The sequence below is a fragment of the Notolepis coatsorum genome (assembly GCF_963971535.1).
Source record: "Notolepis coatsorum genome assembly, chromosome: 2".
In the NCBI taxonomy this organism is placed as follows: domain Eukaryota; kingdom Metazoa; phylum Chordata; class Actinopteri; order Aulopiformes; family Paralepididae; genus Notolepis; species Notolepis coatsorum.
Window position 1 is genome coordinate 201,452,153 of NC_140166.1, and position 18,061 is coordinate 201,470,213.

At 42.8% G+C, this 18,061-nt stretch overlaps 1 protein-coding gene across 1 annotated transcript in view; it reads right to left on the bottom strand.

Annotated features, from left to right (window-relative positions):
* Positions 1 to 18,061, bottom strand: part of LOC311223697 (adhesion G protein-coupled receptor L2-like) — a gene marked incomplete at its 3' end in the record, with an annotated part of 165,386 nt that overhangs the window by 63,786 nt on the left and 83,539 nt on the right. The window contains exon 4 of the mRNA XM_084308469.1: positions 5,314 to 5,423. Within this exon, the coding sequence (XP_084164595.1) occupies positions 5,314 to 5,423 (110 nt within the window). The remainder of the gene's footprint in view (positions 1 to 5,313; positions 5,424 to 18,061) is intronic.

Here is an 18,061-nt window from a genome sequence, read left to right on the forward strand (position 1 = left end):
TAGCAATCTGGAATCTAATCTAGCATAATGTCTATCAAACTGTTACCCTGAGAATCAGAATCAAAACTAATCATACGATTCTCAAAGCTGGTCACCTTCCAGTGGACTGCTGGAAGCTGTCCACATTTCACAATTTGAGAATTTCAAGCAAACATGTGCAAGGAATAAACATTTTGGGACTACGGCTTGTGTATTTCCTGTCCTCCCATTAAGGGTGAAGATAATCAAGCTAAAGCTAAACAACAGAAAGAGTTGTGTTTTTGTGTTTACACTGGCAAAACAACACTAAGTGGTCTGTGGTCAGTGTTGGAACATGCTCAGTGTTGGAACATGCTCAACGTTGGAACACACACTGTAAACACTACTTGATTTGCTGTGTAAATGTGTGTTGTTTTTCGTTTTTCAGTCCTCTATTAATAGCATTCTCTTCTCTAGGCTACTTAAGCGTTTTAAACAAGGCCATACTTTACTGTGTATAGTATGTTAAGAGCTGTTAGCTAGGTCCATCAATCTGAGGAAATAATCTCAATAAAAAGAAGATATCACATGGCTGGATATGGGGGGGGGGGGGTCTATACTTGTTGTCTAGGCATGGAATGAAAACAGCCTATTACTTAAATTCAACCATTACGTCTCAAGTAGATTTAGCATCATTGGATTCAACATTGCTAAGACTGTAGAAAAAAACATTTAAAAAGAACATGTGATCAAAATGATCACCAAAAACACATACAAGAAATGTTTTGGTGAAAAAGCATGCCCCTATTGATGGTCCAGAGGAGATGAAGAGGAGAGAAAAAAGGAAGAATGGAGGCGCTCCGTGGCAGTGTGCACGGCTGCACGCACGCTCAGGGGCATTGGAGTATGCCGGGGCTACCTAAGAGATCAAACGCCGAGCCGTAAACAAATTAACAACAGTTGAGTTCCCAGAAGCTGCCGCAGTCAGATTAAAATACAAGAAGAAGAAGATGAAGAAGAACAACAAGAAGAGGAAGAGAGATAGAGAGAGAGATAGCGAGAAAGAGAAAGAGATGGAGATCTAGAAAAGAAGAAAGGAGAACGCATGGTGTTAGACACGTTAGTCGTAGAGAAGTGGAAAGGAAGAAGAGAATTACAAAAAAAAAGTGTGATCAGTGATGAGAAGCCGGTCAGTAGAGGAAGAGAATGAGTCAGGTGGGCGAGGAGGTTTCCTGCAGATGGCACAAAGGAAGGGAAAGAGAGTCAGTAACATGAAAATAGCAGCAAACAGACAAAGAGACTAAACACGCTATCCTCACCGAACATTACCACACGTTCAAAGGACTTAGCGGCGGAGGAGTTTCCCTGTTTCACCCTCGAGACCCCGTTCCCTTCATCATTAAGGATGAATAATCTTCCTGTTCTGTCCTGATTCAATCTGGTTGTGCAGCACTTTTACATGCGGGGGAGAAACAACAACGACTACTAAGCAATTCGCCGCTTAGGATCTAAGGCTCCTTTGAATCGCATGTATGTAATGCCCTCTGGGAGCGACTAGACTAGTCTTTATTCCCTGGGCTGAGACGACCGGACTCAGCCAGCGGCTCCAGTTCGGTTTAAAACAACAAAGGATGTAAACTGCAATAATATAAGAGGCCCTAAAACACACAGCTGATTATAGTTCTATTTGCAGGAAGTGTGAGTAAACAGGCACAGGGTAATTCTGCAGCCTAAATGACTTACAAATGTGTTACCGGGTGGGAACTGACGGAGCCAGCGGGTGAGAACACTAAGCGGCAGCTCCTGGCTCTGGGAGGGGAACACGGTTAGGCCGACATGCCTCTGCTTTTCAACAACATGGTGTTGTGGCGAAAGCCATGGCGGATCTTTATTCATTTTAGAAATGATTTGCACTACTTATTTCTTTCATTATATTGTATGCCTAATTTTATGTCCGCACTTTATGCATTGCTCTTGAGCTGCCAATTTTGTGCACATTTTTGGCCTGTCTTTTTTATTAATTTTTTTGTACTGCTGTGAAGCACTTTGAGCTGCAATTCTTGTATGGACGGTGCTATACAAATAAAGTGTATTATTATTATTATTATTATTATTATTATTATTATTATTATTATTATTATTATTATTATTATTATTATTATTATTATTATTATTATTATTATTATTATTATTATTATTATTATTATTATATTACTTCAACACAGAGGGAAGTGCAGCCTTAATGAATACAACTCTTTGCTTCCATGTCGCCGCCACTACCTCAAGGCAATTACTACAGCCAATTCAGAGGGTGATTCAACGGCAGGTAAAACATGTAGGCTACATCTCTGGCCCAAGCGTGCAGATAATATTGCTAATGAGGGGAGCTCTTGACATGCACCGAATTTGAAAGATTAAGCACAAAAAAAGGCTGAAAATCTCCATCTAAATCTTTTGTCACAGGTGTCTCCTTAAGATAAGGCGAGAAAATGTATTAGATTTATACAACGCATTATATCCAGTCGGTGTTTATGTCTGTTTCATGATGTTAAGGGACTGTTAGTTGTATTATACTTTCTTTCAAAGGGACAGAGAGACTGGAGGAGGACCATTACTTTGATCCAAAATGAGGACACTTACTGTCTGCACTACAGTCGCTGATATGCAGATTTAATAATAATGTTGTCTTTGAAAACAACTCCTCAAAGTGCATGTCCCCTGCAAATCCCTGGCGGGCTTTTGAACCATCGCAATGTTTTTACTAACACAATCGTGATACATTTCAGCATATGGTCTATCCCCTTCTGAAAAGAAAAACTAATATTTTCCTCTGCTCTGTAAACCATACGCTGTGATGGCTACGGAACTCTGACGCTGTCAAGAACATTCCTAACTTTGAAAGACTGATGCTCTTTCATATCTTAACAAACAAAGGAGTCATGCTGTTGGTCATTTGGGAGTAAGGAAGCTTTGTAGGAGAGGAGACAAAGGATTGGCAAGAGGGGAAAGAAACGGAACGGAGCACTTCCCTAGATACAGTAGCACAGGCTACGATAGGCTAGTTGGGCTTGAATGGGAAAGTCTGGACAGGATTATTGGATTGGATTGGATTGGATTGGATTTGCCTTGACTAGACTGGGGGGAGGGTGGGGGACGGACACTAATAATTTACCAGGACAGTTGTGATAAGATACATTCTGTGTTCCTGGTCCTACTCTTTTTGGGCAGGGACCTTGAGAAGCAAAGAGATGCATGCTTCACACTTTCTTAAGAGTAAAGTGAGGATCTGCTTGGAAATTACAAACTAAATACAACTTTGTGCCAGGAGTTAAAGTCATTGGGACAATGGTAATTTCTCGGCAATGTTGCAAGTGATTTTGACTTTTGACTGCCTTCTTGGGGGGGGGGGGGGGGGGGGGTTGAGGTAAGAGGTGAGTGGATCTGAGCTATGCTCAGTTAGGCTGAATGCAACGCTCATCATAGCTTATTCCATTATTAATTACAGACCTACAAAGCATCTGAGAGGTTGACCTTTAGGTTGTAATGAGGTTTCACCATCGAATGACGGTCACTAACATTATTCAGATTTTTAACACTGAGGGGGGGAGGGTCAAATACAGTTAGGTGCTGTAGGTTTAACACTAGAATGGCCATATCAGGCATTATGATTGCTAACATATTAGTGGCATATCATTTCCTTAATGAATAAACTAATCTAAATTAGGATTGTGTTATATTATAATGGGTAATAAAAAAATAGCTGGAAACAAATTCCAGTGAATTGTATAATTTTGTAATTAATTCAGTATAACACAACTTGATTACCGTGGAAAAACACATTCAAATTTGCTATCAAGTGCTTAAAATTAACTGATTCATAACAGCTGTTAAGATATTATATTATAGACTACAGTAATACATATTACATTATATACTATATACTATTTATAGTACCAGCAATACTTTATCTACTATTGTACCAAAAGTAGGCTACCATCAGGGTGACAGTATCTCCTGTACAATAAAAGGTAGGCTATTGTTAGTAGACAGTATATAGGCTATAACATAATATGCACATTTTACTATAATTCCGTACCAACAATGGCTTTGGTGGGACAGGAGACTTTGAAGTCCTTTTTCTCAGTTTCACAACTTGTGCATTTATACTGCTACCTTTGTAGAGCAGTACTGCCCATCAAGAACATGTTCAGCTCTCGATAGTTAGCTAATACATAGGCTTTCTCCCTTGGATTTACCAAGGCTGAGTTCCAACCTTTATTTAAGCCATTACATATCTAAATTCAAAAACAGTAAAAATGGCCTTTCTAGCATCAAGGATGCTCCTGTATCAGGTGTAGTTTTCCGGTCAATTTGAAACACATATAGGAATGAGCCGCATATTAGCTTCCATTAGCCTACTCTGCTCTAACGACGTCAGTCCCAGCTGATTAGGGATTCCGCCGACTTGTTCAACTCCTCGTTAATCAAGTTTCTAAAGGTTATACCAGGACGTTAGCTCCTCAAATTGCGAACCGAAAAAAGGACAAAGGCCAACTTTAACTTAAAGGGAGGGAGAATCCAAAAGATAGGCTTGGGGTGCTGAATGTCAACGAATAATCTAGCAGCCCAGGGAGAAGAGGACATCTCTCTATATGAAATACGAGCCGGCTGACTTAAAGAGTGGAGAGGCACTCTTGTGTTACTGTTACATAACGGAACATCTGTTTGCATAAACACCTGTTACACCCGGTGTCTATAGAGCCATTATATAATTAACACCGAGGGGTTGTTTTCTCCACCGAGACCGTTTCCTCTTACGAGACTGCATTACGAAGCACTCGCTCTGGCCTCGTCCAGAACCCGTCTCCTACCTACTCCTACCGTCACCCTCCTCTCTAGTCTGCGATCACTCAGAACCCTGCAGAACTGTGCTAAAGCCCACGCTGGCAACACAGTCGGGGCACCGCATACAGGAGAGGTAAACAAATATATGTTCTCATATTTCATGAGAGGTTCACAGAGGGACATGGATGGAGGGAGAGAGGTAGGGCTGAGAAGTGTTGGGGACGAGCAAGAGAGAAAGAGATATCGGGGTAGCGGTGGGAAAGAGAGAGAGAGAGAGAGAGAGAGAGAGAGAGAGAGAGAGAGAGAGAGAGAGAGAGAGAGAGAGAGAGAGAGAGAGAGAGAGAGAGAGAGAGAGAGAGAGAGAGAGATAGAGAGAGAGAGAGAGATAGGAAATAGTTGTTGTGCGCACGGAGGTCGGACGGGTTAGTGCAGGGATGAGAGAGATGGATAATAGGGGATGGGGAAGAGAGGATGATGAAGGAGGGAAGGGGTCAGAAGGTCACTACTTACTGTAGGGGACGCACTCATACTGGACCTCCAGGTACTTGTAGGTTCCTGGACAGGGGTCAGGGAAGACGTCAGAGCCTGTGATCACGATGCACTGGGTCCGGTTGTTGCACCTGGGAGAGGATAGGGGGGGGGAGTATGAATCTGGGCGTCATGGAAACGCACGCATCTAAGATAAGATAAGATATTCCTTTATTGATCCCCTTGGGGAAATTCAGGCATCATAGCAGCATGGGGGAAGGGGGGGAGTACAGGTAGTAAAAAAACACAAGCAGTGTAAACAAATAGGTCAATATAATTTACTATCTAACTAACATTGTTCTTTACAAATATATGGACCTATTCCATATAGGTGTGACGTCAACTTGTCAGCATGAAACCGCACCAGGATAGCTTAGCAAGTAGCTAATCAGACGTTGTCACTTTTGGGATATTTACTGCGCACCCATTTATTATCAAAAGCAGATAGTTTGGCCTATGATACCATACGATGCCTGGTCGTATGGCATTAATTTAATGTACATAATCAACAAATAGTTTTTACAGACACAAGCCACATCATTACTAGAGAACTAGATAACCACTTAACGCTGCTGTTGGACGGCAGGTGGACAGGAAGTGAAGTGAGTCACTGGCTCAAGTTAAATCAAATTAAACCTGTTGCTACATCAGGTACAAACAACGGAGCGCCACTTAGTGATTAAACATGGCACTGCAACCAAATAATAACACAAAAAAACACTAGCAATAAAAAAAATATTAGATATAAATATAAAATATGAATACAAACTGTCAAAATGCCAACTGAAGAAATGTATTAAATGTAATATGACAAATGTATGTATGTGTACAAAGTCTTTCAGAACAGCCTTGCACTCTGCCATGGAGGAATACTCAATCGACGCAACCAGGTTATTAAGTTGCACTCAGTGAGCAAGAAGAAATTGTGCTTTATTGTGCCACAAAAGCATTTGTTATTCAGCCTATTAGCTATATTGTCTCAAGGTCAACTGCCGTTCTCGGTTCAGGGATTGGCCATTGTATCCGTGGCGTGGTGGTGTATAGTGTAAACGGGTTTCCTTTGTATACCGCGCTAGGCCACAATAACCTTTTCTTTTCTACTTTTATTTGTATTTGTATATAATATCAATATATTATCTGATATGATATCAGATATATCTGAGAAGTGTATATAAGCCAAACAAACAAACCAACAGTTCTGTAACATCTCACTTTCGGGAATCACAGTTATATTCAATTGGAACAGGCCAGATCTGTGGTGTATCTATGTTTACACCCCTTTCTCTGTGGTGTACCCAGGGCCGCCTCAGGGGGTGTGCGAGCAGTGCGGTCGTACAGGGCCTCGCGGGAAGGGGGGCCTCGCAAAAAAAATAATAATAATATTATTTTATTTTTTATTTTTTTTATTTAATTTTTTTGAGGCCCCCCTTCCCGCGAGGCCCTTTTTCATCACAGACCTAAAATCTAGTTTTGCTTATATGCTTATATATTTCACATTAGACACGTTTGTAGAATGTGTCTGACTTGTTCCTGGCTCTGCGGCTCTGCAGATACACTATTGGAGCTCTGGGGCTCTGCAGCAGACATACTATTGGTTTCAACGAAGGGAGAGGTTACATGTGTACAGTCGGCCGGCGTGCGTCAGCTGCGTCTGACTATTTCGCGTGTGCAGCATTGGAGGTTATGCCAGCCAAGACGAAGAGGACGGTCGTTCGGCAGATGGACTGAAGATGAAAGTTGTTGCATGTTAGAAAGTTCAGTCAGGCTAGCCATGCCGGCTTAGCTAAAGGCAGGGACAGCTAGTTAGCTTTAGCTACGTTATAATATCGAGTGCTAACGTGTGGTTCAGTTGGGATAGCCATGTCGGCTAGTAGCTTAGCTAAAGGCTAACTAGCGTTAGCTAACCTAGAGAGAGTGCGCGCAGCATTGTTATGCCAAGATGAAGAGGACGGTCGTTCGGCAGATGAACTTCGTCAACTCCACGCGGTTGTCTCCATCCTCTTGGACGTTTGGTGAGTTTTTAATGCACTCTATTCTATTCCCGCCGTGGAGATATCTCTCTCTCTTTCTCTCTCGGGCCGGCTAGCTATCGTGGCTAACGTTATGTTGGCTAACGTTATGTGGAGCTGGCTAGCTATCGTAGCTGACGTTCTGTTGGACCAACGGGCCGGCTAGCTATCGTAGCTAACCTTATGTTGAGCTAGCGGGCCGGCTAGCTATCGTAGCTAATGTTATGTTGAGCTAGCGGGCCGGCTAACTATCGTAGCCAACGTTATGTTGAGCTAGCGGGCCGGCTAGCTGTCGTAGACGTTATGTTGAGCCAAGCGGGCCGGCTAGCTATCGTAGCTAACGTTATATTGAGCCAAGCGGGCCGGCTAGCTGTCGTAGCTAACGTTATATTGAGCCAAGTGGGCCGGCTAGCTGTCGTAGCTAATGTTATATTGAGCCAAGCGGGCCGGCTAGCTGTCGTAGCTAACGTTCTGTCGAGCTAGCGTCAGTACCTGGCCACTCTATTTGCAGTTAGCCTATTTAGCTGATGTCGGCCGTTGGCTCCTTGCTACTTTGTTTTCTCTGGTATAGACCCTCTTCTCTTTGGATTTAAGTGTTGCTCTTTGTCCTTTTGGATCTATGTATATTCATGTTGCCTTTGTGAAGTTATCTTTTCCTTCTGTTTTGTTCTTCCATTAAAAGTTGAATATCCTTTAGGGGCTCATCTTAGCTGTCTTGCTTATCTCTCTCTCTCTCTCTCTGTCTGGACCACAGACCCATCTCTCTCTCTCTCGCTCTCTCTCTCTCTCTCTCTCTCTCTCTCTCTCTCTCTCTCTCTCTCTCTCTCTCTCTCTCTCTCTGTCTGGACCACAGACTCATCTCTCTCTGTCTGGATCATCACAGACTCTCTCTCTCTCTCTCTCTCTCTCTCTCTCTCTCTCTCTCTCTCTCTCTCTCTCTCTCTCTCTCTCTCTCTCTCTCTCTCTCTCTCTCTCTCTCTCTGAGCATTGCATTGCTTATAGTTGTCAATTGTTCATTGCAATTTTTCCTTCAGTCACATTTAGTTTTATCCTGCACCTGGCCTAAAACAGGTTGGATGTGCACACAGCTGATCTACTGTGTTTGTAGCAGAGCAACCATACCTGAAGCCTTGTAAACAAAGACATCAACACTAGAGTGTGTACTTCTATCTACAGTACAGCCAAAGCATTCCCATTGCTAGGCAAAAACTCCACCTGTTTTCTACACTGCTTCTTCCCTTGCTGGATTTTCTGCATTACTGCCACTTGTACATGTGTGTTGTGTGTCGCGTTAAATCTTGCACAGGGCCTCGCATTTCTCCCAGGCGGCCCTGGGTGTACCCATGTGTATAACCCTTTATCTGTGGTGTACGTATGTTTCTAACACTTTATCTGTGGTGTATGTATAACCCTTTCTCTGTGGTGTACCATGTTTATATCCCTTTATCTGCTGTGTACCTATATTTATAACCCTTTATTTGAGGTGTAACCATGTTTATAACTCTTTCTCTGTGGCATACCTATGTGTATAACCCTTTATATGTGGTGTACCCATGTTTATAACCTGTTCCCTGTGGTGTACATATGTGTATAACCCTTTATATGTGGTGTACCCATGTTTATAACCCTTTATCTGTGGTGTGCCCATGTTTATAACCCTTTATCTGTGGTGTGCCCATGTTTATAACCCTTTCTCTGTGGTGTGCCCATGTTTATAACCCTTTCTCTGTGGTGTGCCCATGTTTATAACCCTTTCTCTCTACTCATGGAATAGTAACCTTTCTCTACACATCCTAATTGAACCAGTATATTTGGGGGGTCCAGGGAATTGCACAGGTGGCCACCTCTTTGCGACACTGGACTCATGATAATGACATCAATACCCAGAGCGAGCCAGCCTTGTGTTTCTACCGAGGGGGGCACTTAAGAATTCTATCTACGCTGTGAGGACTCCAATCAATAACCCTGTTCTGCTGATTTAGCAAGGACCACAGATACCATTTGTTTCTTCTTATCACAGAACTGTGTGCCTGTTTACAACTGATCATTGGAAAGTGTATTACCGGCTGTTTTGTATTGTGTTTTATGATTTTTAGATTTTTTTTAAATGTTGAAGGGGTTGTTGCTGTAATGGCTGTGCCTTCTTCTTCTGTTATTAAATATAACAATAGACGGCAAAGCGGAATAGAGCGGAGAGCGGGTTCCGGTTGAGGTTTATTCTGCGGGCGAGGACCCCTGAGGTTCAGACATCGATGCCCGTTTCGCTTTCAGATTGGAAAAACAACCACATCTTTGCTGCATACCAACAAGACAGTATGTTGGCCTGTTACCGTGTTGCAGCACAACAAACATACCATTAACACATTAGGGCTGGGCAATTATTGACATTTTATTTTCAATTACGATTTTGGCTTCCAATAAAGAAATGTAAAAAAGATAATCGACTTTTAGCCGGGTCATGTTTTTTGAGCCACGCCATATTGTCGTTGTTTTGTTCAATTATATTTAAAGTTCAAGGAAATCCACTGAGAAGAAGAAAAAATAATAATTTAAGTTTGATGAATGCATGATGTTTCCAAAGTCAGTGAGTAATCGTGACCTCAACATTGACCAAAATGATCGTGACTATGACCTTTGCCATAATGGAGAAGGCCTCGGGCAACATACAGCATGTGGGCCCTGCTGCCATGTCGCAGCGCACAGAAATTTACCCGACGAGTTCAACAAACAAACCCCCCTGTGCTCAAATGAAACCGCACTATATCACGATAACAGCATGGAGCTGAATTAGCCACAGACTCCCTTTCTTTCCCTCTGACCAGGCCTGAAGGCAATTAATCGTTAAACACGTTTGTTTTTCTCTCTTTTCATTCCTCCCTTCCTTCTCCTTCTCCTTCTCCTTCTTCTTCGTCTCAGACGGCATCTGTGACTATTAAAATAATTCACAGCTCTATTTGCCTCACATGCAAGAGTGAGGAGGGAGAATTTTTCACTTTGTCAAAAGGGAAAGAAAACATGATTTGTTTTCCTTTTGCTGTTAGTAAAAGCAGTTATAGCGCAGTGTAAAAAATCCAATTTAAAGATTGTCACAAAACAGCACACAGACGGTATATTCCCAGTGGTCAAAGGCAGTATAGCAACCAAAGACAGTGTGTGTGTGTGCGTGCACGTGCGTGCCGGGCCTCAGTGTGTGTGTGTGTGTGTGTGCGTGCATCTGCGTGTCGGGCCTCATAAGGGATTTCACTTTATTAACGACCTTCGAGGCTGATAACAAACGAGCATATCAGCATATTTGTTTATATGGAAATGAATTACTGCTTTGGAATTAAAACATGCACCTCACGCTGTGACCATAATGCAGCACCCTTTTTATTTCGCTTTTTTTTTTTTCGGGTAATATTTCATGCGTCTGCGGCGCTGAGCAGCGTTTTCCATATTTTATGTGGTCACTTTGATGATTCCGTCCCTTTCGCTCATGCATAAGCAAATCATGCAGGAGTAATATAAATTACAGCATTTTACCGAACAGATTGCAATGCGAATGAGAAAGTAACGCCGGACTACAACACACACACACACACACACACACACGCACGCGCATGCGCACGCACGCACACACACACACACACACACACACACACACACACACACACACACACACGCATGCGCACACGCACGCACGCACACACACACACACACACACACACACACACACACACACACACACACACACACACACACACACACACACACACACACACACACACACACACACACACACACACACACACACACATGGTGCCCATGAAACAGAATGATAACACAAATAAAAACCACAGCACTAATAAGACATGCAGCCTGTCAGAGGGGCTGCCACTTGCGCTAATGTATTCAAAACAACAGAAGGAGAGACGCGTTGTACAAAGAGAATATTCTCCCTCGTATCCGCTACGACTCCCATGTCAGCGTACGTGTTGATGGGTATCTCTGATGCATTAGCCTCGCTGTATGGCCGGGGAGCGAGACCCCTTGATATGTGCGATCGTGTGACTGAGGCGCCCCCTGAGACCAATTGAAAAGGCCTTAATGACTATCCCGCGCATAGGCCTCACCTCCGCTTTCAGAGGAGAGCGTTTAATTGAAAATACCCCCCCTCCCCATGAAGAAGCGCACCTTTTTAACCTTGTGAGGATCCTCCTGGTTACTAATTAAAGATATGTAAAATATGATATTTTTTAACTAAATTTCATTTTCAGAGACTATAATAATTGAGTATGTACATAATGGAAATTAAGTCCGAGGCAGGTTTCCTCGTAACCTTGATTGCCAATCAGGATTCCATTCGTGTGAAACCAACATAGAGGAAGAAGAAAGCCATGCCTTCTATTCTCCTATCCTTTATTTTATTCCCACTGGCTAGTTAATCACAGTGAGGTATTGCACAGCTAAACCATCACATCTAAACCATCACATCTAAACCATCACATCTAAACCATCACATCTAAACCATCACATCTAAACCATCACATCTAAACCATCACATCTAAACCATCACATCTAAACCATCACATCTAAACCATCACATCTAAACCATCACATCTAAACCATCACATCTAAACCATCACGTCTAAACCATCACGTCTAAAACATCATTCACATCAACATCAACACACATCACACACATCACATCAACAAACATCATCATTCCTGTTTTTTTTTTCTATATATATTTTATTATTGTATTATTGCACAATCGATGCGGGCATGACCACCCGCATTTCACTGTATGCCCTGGTATGTATGTGACAAATAAACCTCTTGATTCTTGATTATTGATTCACGTCTAAACCATCACATCCCCTGATGTTTTGGAAGAGCAACACATAAGCACAATTATACCTCTTTTTTACACCAACACAGTGTTGACTGTTGTATAATACCTGTTTTACAGTACATCAACGTTTTTACCTGAGAATAACCCTGGTTGACTGTCATTATAATACCCATTTTTACATCAACGTTGTTACCTGGGAATAACCCAGGTTGACTGTTAGTATAATATCCCATTTACATCAAGTTGTTACCTGGGAATAATGGTCTTTGTGAATAGTATGCTACTTTGTGTAGAAAGTTCTGGACTGCGTTACAATGTTTGCAAACATTTGAGAGATCCGTTACCCATTGCTTTGGTGATATTGTTGTCGCTGTGTTCTTAGTCCACTGTTGGTGGCTGTGTGGATGGTTTATAGTTATGCAGCCATATGTTCATATTTGGGTTGTGTTGTAGTCAAATGATTTTTGACCAGTCGACTGGTGCCAGTGGAAAGGTAGAGCCAAGTGATTAGCTATCAAAAGTGCAGATGATTATGGCGGCTGGGTGGCGTAGCGGAGATTGCGCTCGTCACCAATGCAAGAGAATCCGGTCTCGACTCCCCGAGTCAGCGTTGCCTGCGGCTTGGGCCAGGTGTCATACTATCTCAATTGGCAGAGGTAGCGGGTGGAAAGTTGATGGGTGGGGATTGGACGTTGTGGACAGCGACTCCTACAGGTCGGTTGGGTGACGCCTGTACAGCAGAGACAGGAAGTATCGGGGGCAGCGTGAGCCTCCCACGCGTTACTCCTCGCCACTGAGAGTCCGTGCTGTCTGGTGAAAAGATGCGACAGGCTGCCTCCTTGTGTACCGGAGGGGACACTTGATGCAAGGCTTCTATCCTCACTACAGCCGACCAGTGGGAGGCATAGTCTAGCAACGTTCAAGACAGGGGAGGGGAGAATTGAAGGGGAGAATTGAAGGGGAGAATTGGCGATATGAAATTGGGATAGGAGAAAAAATTTAAAAATAAGGAGAAAAGGTGGATACAAAAAAAAAGTGCAGATGATTGTTTTGTTCTGTGGTGGATTTGATTTGATTTGATTTGATTTATGGATTAAAAACATTCTGTCCATGAGCCACTTCCTGACGCTTCTCTTGAAGCTGTGGAGGCTCAAGCTCTGCTTGATGGGGATAGGCAGCTTGTTCCAATCCTGGGCTCCAGAGAAAGTAAGGGAGCACTGGCCCAGTTTGGAATGGAAAGAAGCAATTGTAATTGGTGTAGTTGGTTCTCAGTTTGTGTTAATGTGCATTATGACATCTATGCCAATTCTGCCTCAGCCTTTATTACATGGAGATGAATGTAACCTGACCCTTTAAATAATGTTTATATTGGTCTATATGCTTGTGGTGTCCACATACAGTTTCTGTAAATAATGTTTACTTTATTATTTATGTGGTATTATTTATTTATTTATGATTTATTTGTTTTCAATACAGCGTCTGTTTAGGTGCAATTTGTTAAATAAAAGCATGTTGGAAAAAAGATTATTGATTATCTGGGGTCTACTGTATGTTAGAAGCAAACCTAAAGCCTGAAGCAGAAAGACATGATAACTGTATACTAATATTTGTTTATTTATCGCAAGTCCCATAACAATGTTATCGCATTTAGCATATTTCCCTCATATCGTGCAGCCCTAATAGGCACCTAAGCAAAACACAATGTTTATTACAGATTTATGACTAGAAAAACTTGACACAGAGCTGAGCCACATCTCAAATTAATTGTCAGGTCCCCAGCTTTCAGATGATGTCACCACTTCTCTGTGGCATCTACTGTTGACCTGCTACCCCCCCCCAACATTTTGGTCTATGGCAGGTCGCTAAGGGTTAAAGGTCTCTAGTCCAGTATATACTGTATGCTGACAACCTACTCGTGTTACATTGCCTGGAGCCATGTTCCTCCGGTCATCTGTATTATAGTATTATAGAGGCTACTCTGCTTTTATGTAAATCTCCCTTAAAGATGAGTACCAGGAAGGGGTCTGTGAAGATGCCAACTAGGTGGAACTGATAGCACTTCTGATATCAGGCACCTACGAGGCAATTTAACCTCTCCCACCGCCATCGTAAAACATGCCAAAGGGATAATTGGACATAGAGATAAGGGGCCAATTGAAATATAAATTGGTTGAAGTCAGAGAAAATGCTACGTGCTTATGCTCCCACATACAGACATTACAAATTTCTAGGATCCTGGTATACTAATGGTAGTCAGTTTTCTTACCATATCATATTGTACAGTGTAATATAATAATAGCCAACCACTGTAATGCCTACAGTAGTATTGTGACATCGCTCACGGTCTCAAGGGTATCAGCGAGAGATCTTTGAAAAGTGGATGGAAATGTTTTGGTGAAAGACAATAAATTGCATCTAGCAATTGAGTCATAGCTTTGTTGATGTTTTATTTCCCAGAGGAACACTGTTTCAGCTTATCTCTGTCGACAAAGGAAAGAGAAAAACAGGGACAAAATGTACAAATATTGATAACTATACATCATTATATTTAATTGTAATACAGAGGTGAGTCGGCACAATTCTAATGCTTCACAATCACAAGTGTAACCTGCAGATTATCTTTAACTACTTAAACACTATTGACCCCTATATTACCCTTTAATAAACCAGCAGGGTTCATCACCTGTCATTTGCTGTAAAAGTAAAAATCAAGACCAGGTGGATTTGTTTTTTATGTTTTTTTCACATATTTTGGTGCCAGACTGCCGACAACTCTGATTACACTGGTTCTTTAGACACGCCCACAACTCTGATTACACTGGTTATTTAGACACGCCCACAACTCTGATTACACTGGTTATTTAGACACGCCCACAACTCTGATTACACTGGTTATTTAGACACGCCCACAGCTCTGATTATGCCGGTTATTTAAACACGCCCACAACTCTGATTACACTGGTTATTTAGACACGCCCACAACTCTGATTACACTGGTTATTTAGACACGCCCACAAATCTGATTACACTGGTTATTTAGACACGCCCACAACTCTGATTACACTGGTTATTTAGACACGCCCACAACTCTGATTACACTGGTTCTTTAGACACGCCCACAACTCTGATTACACTGGTTATTTAGACACGTCCACAACTCTGATTACACCGGTTATTTAGACACGCCCACAACTCTGATTACGCCGGTTATTTAGACATGCCCACAACTCTGATTACACCGGTTATTGAGACACGCCCACAACTCGGATTACACTGGTTATTTAGACACGCCCACAACTCGGATTACACTTGTAATTTAGACACGCCTACAACTCGGATTACACTGGTTCTTTAGACACGCCCACAACTCGGATTACACTTGTAATTTAGACACGCCCACAACTCGGATTACACTGGTTCTTTAGAAACGCCCACAACTCGGATTACACTTGTAATTTAGACACGCCCAGACCTCCGATTACACTGGTTCTTTAGACACGCCCAGACCACTGATTACACTGGTTCTTTAGACACGCCCAGACCTCTGATTACACCGGTTATTTAGACACGCCCACAACTCGGATTGCACTGGTTCTTTAGACACGCCCAGACCTCTGATTACACCGGTTCTTTAGACACGCCCACAACTCGGATTACACTGGTTCTTTAGACACGTCCATACCTCTGATTACACCGGTTCTTTAGACACGCCCAGACCTCTGATTACACCGGTTGTTTAGACACGCCCAGACCTCTGATTACACCGGTTCTTTAGACACGCCCACAACTCGGATTACACTGGTTATTTAGACACGCCCACACTCTGATTACACTGGTTATTTAGACACGCCCACAGCTCTGATTATGCCGGTTATTTAAACACGCCCACAACTCTGATTACACTGGTTATTTAGACACGCCCACAACTCTGATTACACTGGTTATTTAGACACGCCCATAAATCTGATTACACTGGTTATTTAGACACGCCCACAACTCTGATTACACTGGTTATTTAGACACGCCCACAACTCTGATTACACTGGTTCTTTAGACACGCCCACAACTCTGATTACACTGGTTATTTAGACACGTCCACAACTCTGATTACACCGGTTATTTAGACACGCCCACAACTCTGATTACGCCGGTTATTTAGACACGCCCACAACTCTGATTACACCGGTTATTTAGACACGCCCACAACTCGGATTACACTGGTTATTTAGACATGCCCACAACTCGGATTACACTTGTAATTTAGACACGCCTACAACTCGGATTACACTGGTTCTTTAGACACGCCCACAACTCGGATTACACTTGTAATTTAGACACGCCCACAACTCGGATTACACTGGTTCTTTAGAAACGCCCACAACTCGGATTACACTTGTAATTTAGACACGCCCAGACCTCCGATTACACTGGTTCTTTAGACACGCCCAGACCACTGATTACACTGGTTCTTTAGACACGCCCAGACCTCTGATTACACCGGTTATTTAGACACGCCCACAACTCGGATTGCACTGGTTCTTTAGACACGCCCAGACCTCTGATTACACCGGTTCTTTAGACACGCCCACAACTCGGATTACACTGGTTCTTTAGACACGTCCATACCTCTGATTACACCGGTTCTTTAGACACGCCCAGACCTCTGATTACACTGGTTGTTTAGACACGCCCAGACCTCTGATTACACCGGTTCTTTAGACACGCCCACAACTCGGATTACACTGGTTCTTTAGACACGTCCATACCTCTGATTACACCGGTTCTTTAGACACGCCCAGACCTCTGATTACACCGGTTGTTTAGACACGCCCAGACCTCTGATTACACCGGTTCTTTAGACACGCCCACAACTCGGATTACACCGGTTCTTTAGACACGCCCAGACCTCTGATTACACCGGTTCTTTAGACACGCCCACAACTCTGATTACACCGGTTCTTTAGACACGCCCAGACCTCTGATTACACTGGTACTTTAGACACGCCCAGACCTCTGATTACACTGGTTCTTTAGACAAGCCCAGACCTCTGATTACACTGGTACTTTAGACACGCCCAGACCTCTGATTACACCGGTTCTTTAGACACGCCCAGACCTCTGATTACACCGGTTCTTTAGACACGCCCAGACCTCTGATTACACCGGTTCTTTAGACACGCCCAGACCTCTGATTACACCGGTTCTTTAGACACGCCCAGACCTCTGATTACACCGGTACTTTAGACACGCCCAGACCTCTGATTACACCGGTTCTTTAGACACGCCCAGACCTCTGATTACACCGGTTCTTTAGACACGCCCAGACCTCTGATTACACCGGTTCTTTAGACACGCCCAGACCTCTGATTACACCGGTTCTTTAGACACGCCCAGACCTCTGATTACACTGGTTATTTAGACACGCCCAGACCTCTGATTACACCGGTTATTTAGACACGCCCAGACCTCTGATTACACCGGTTATTTAGACACGCCCGTATGGCAGCCACCTATAATGAACAGATCATTCATAATAGACAAATATGTGTTCCTTATGCTTTCAGCTAATGCATTGAAGGCAAAACTATATATATATATTTTTTTATTTTAATTAGCAATGGATTTTTTTATCCCCGCTGAACTGTGTCCCCAAAACTGTGATATGAACCGAACTGTGATTTTTGTGAACCGTTCCACCCCAAACGAATACATATTAGTAAATGGCATAAATTAAATAGGGCCAACTTTTAACCTACATCACAATGTGCAGTTTTTTAACTTCCATTCCAGCCAACCGTGGGTATTAATACAGTATCTGTACAGTATCTGCAGCAACACCCTGCCTACTGAGCAGTAGCCTCTCTCTACTCCACAGATGCACCTCTCT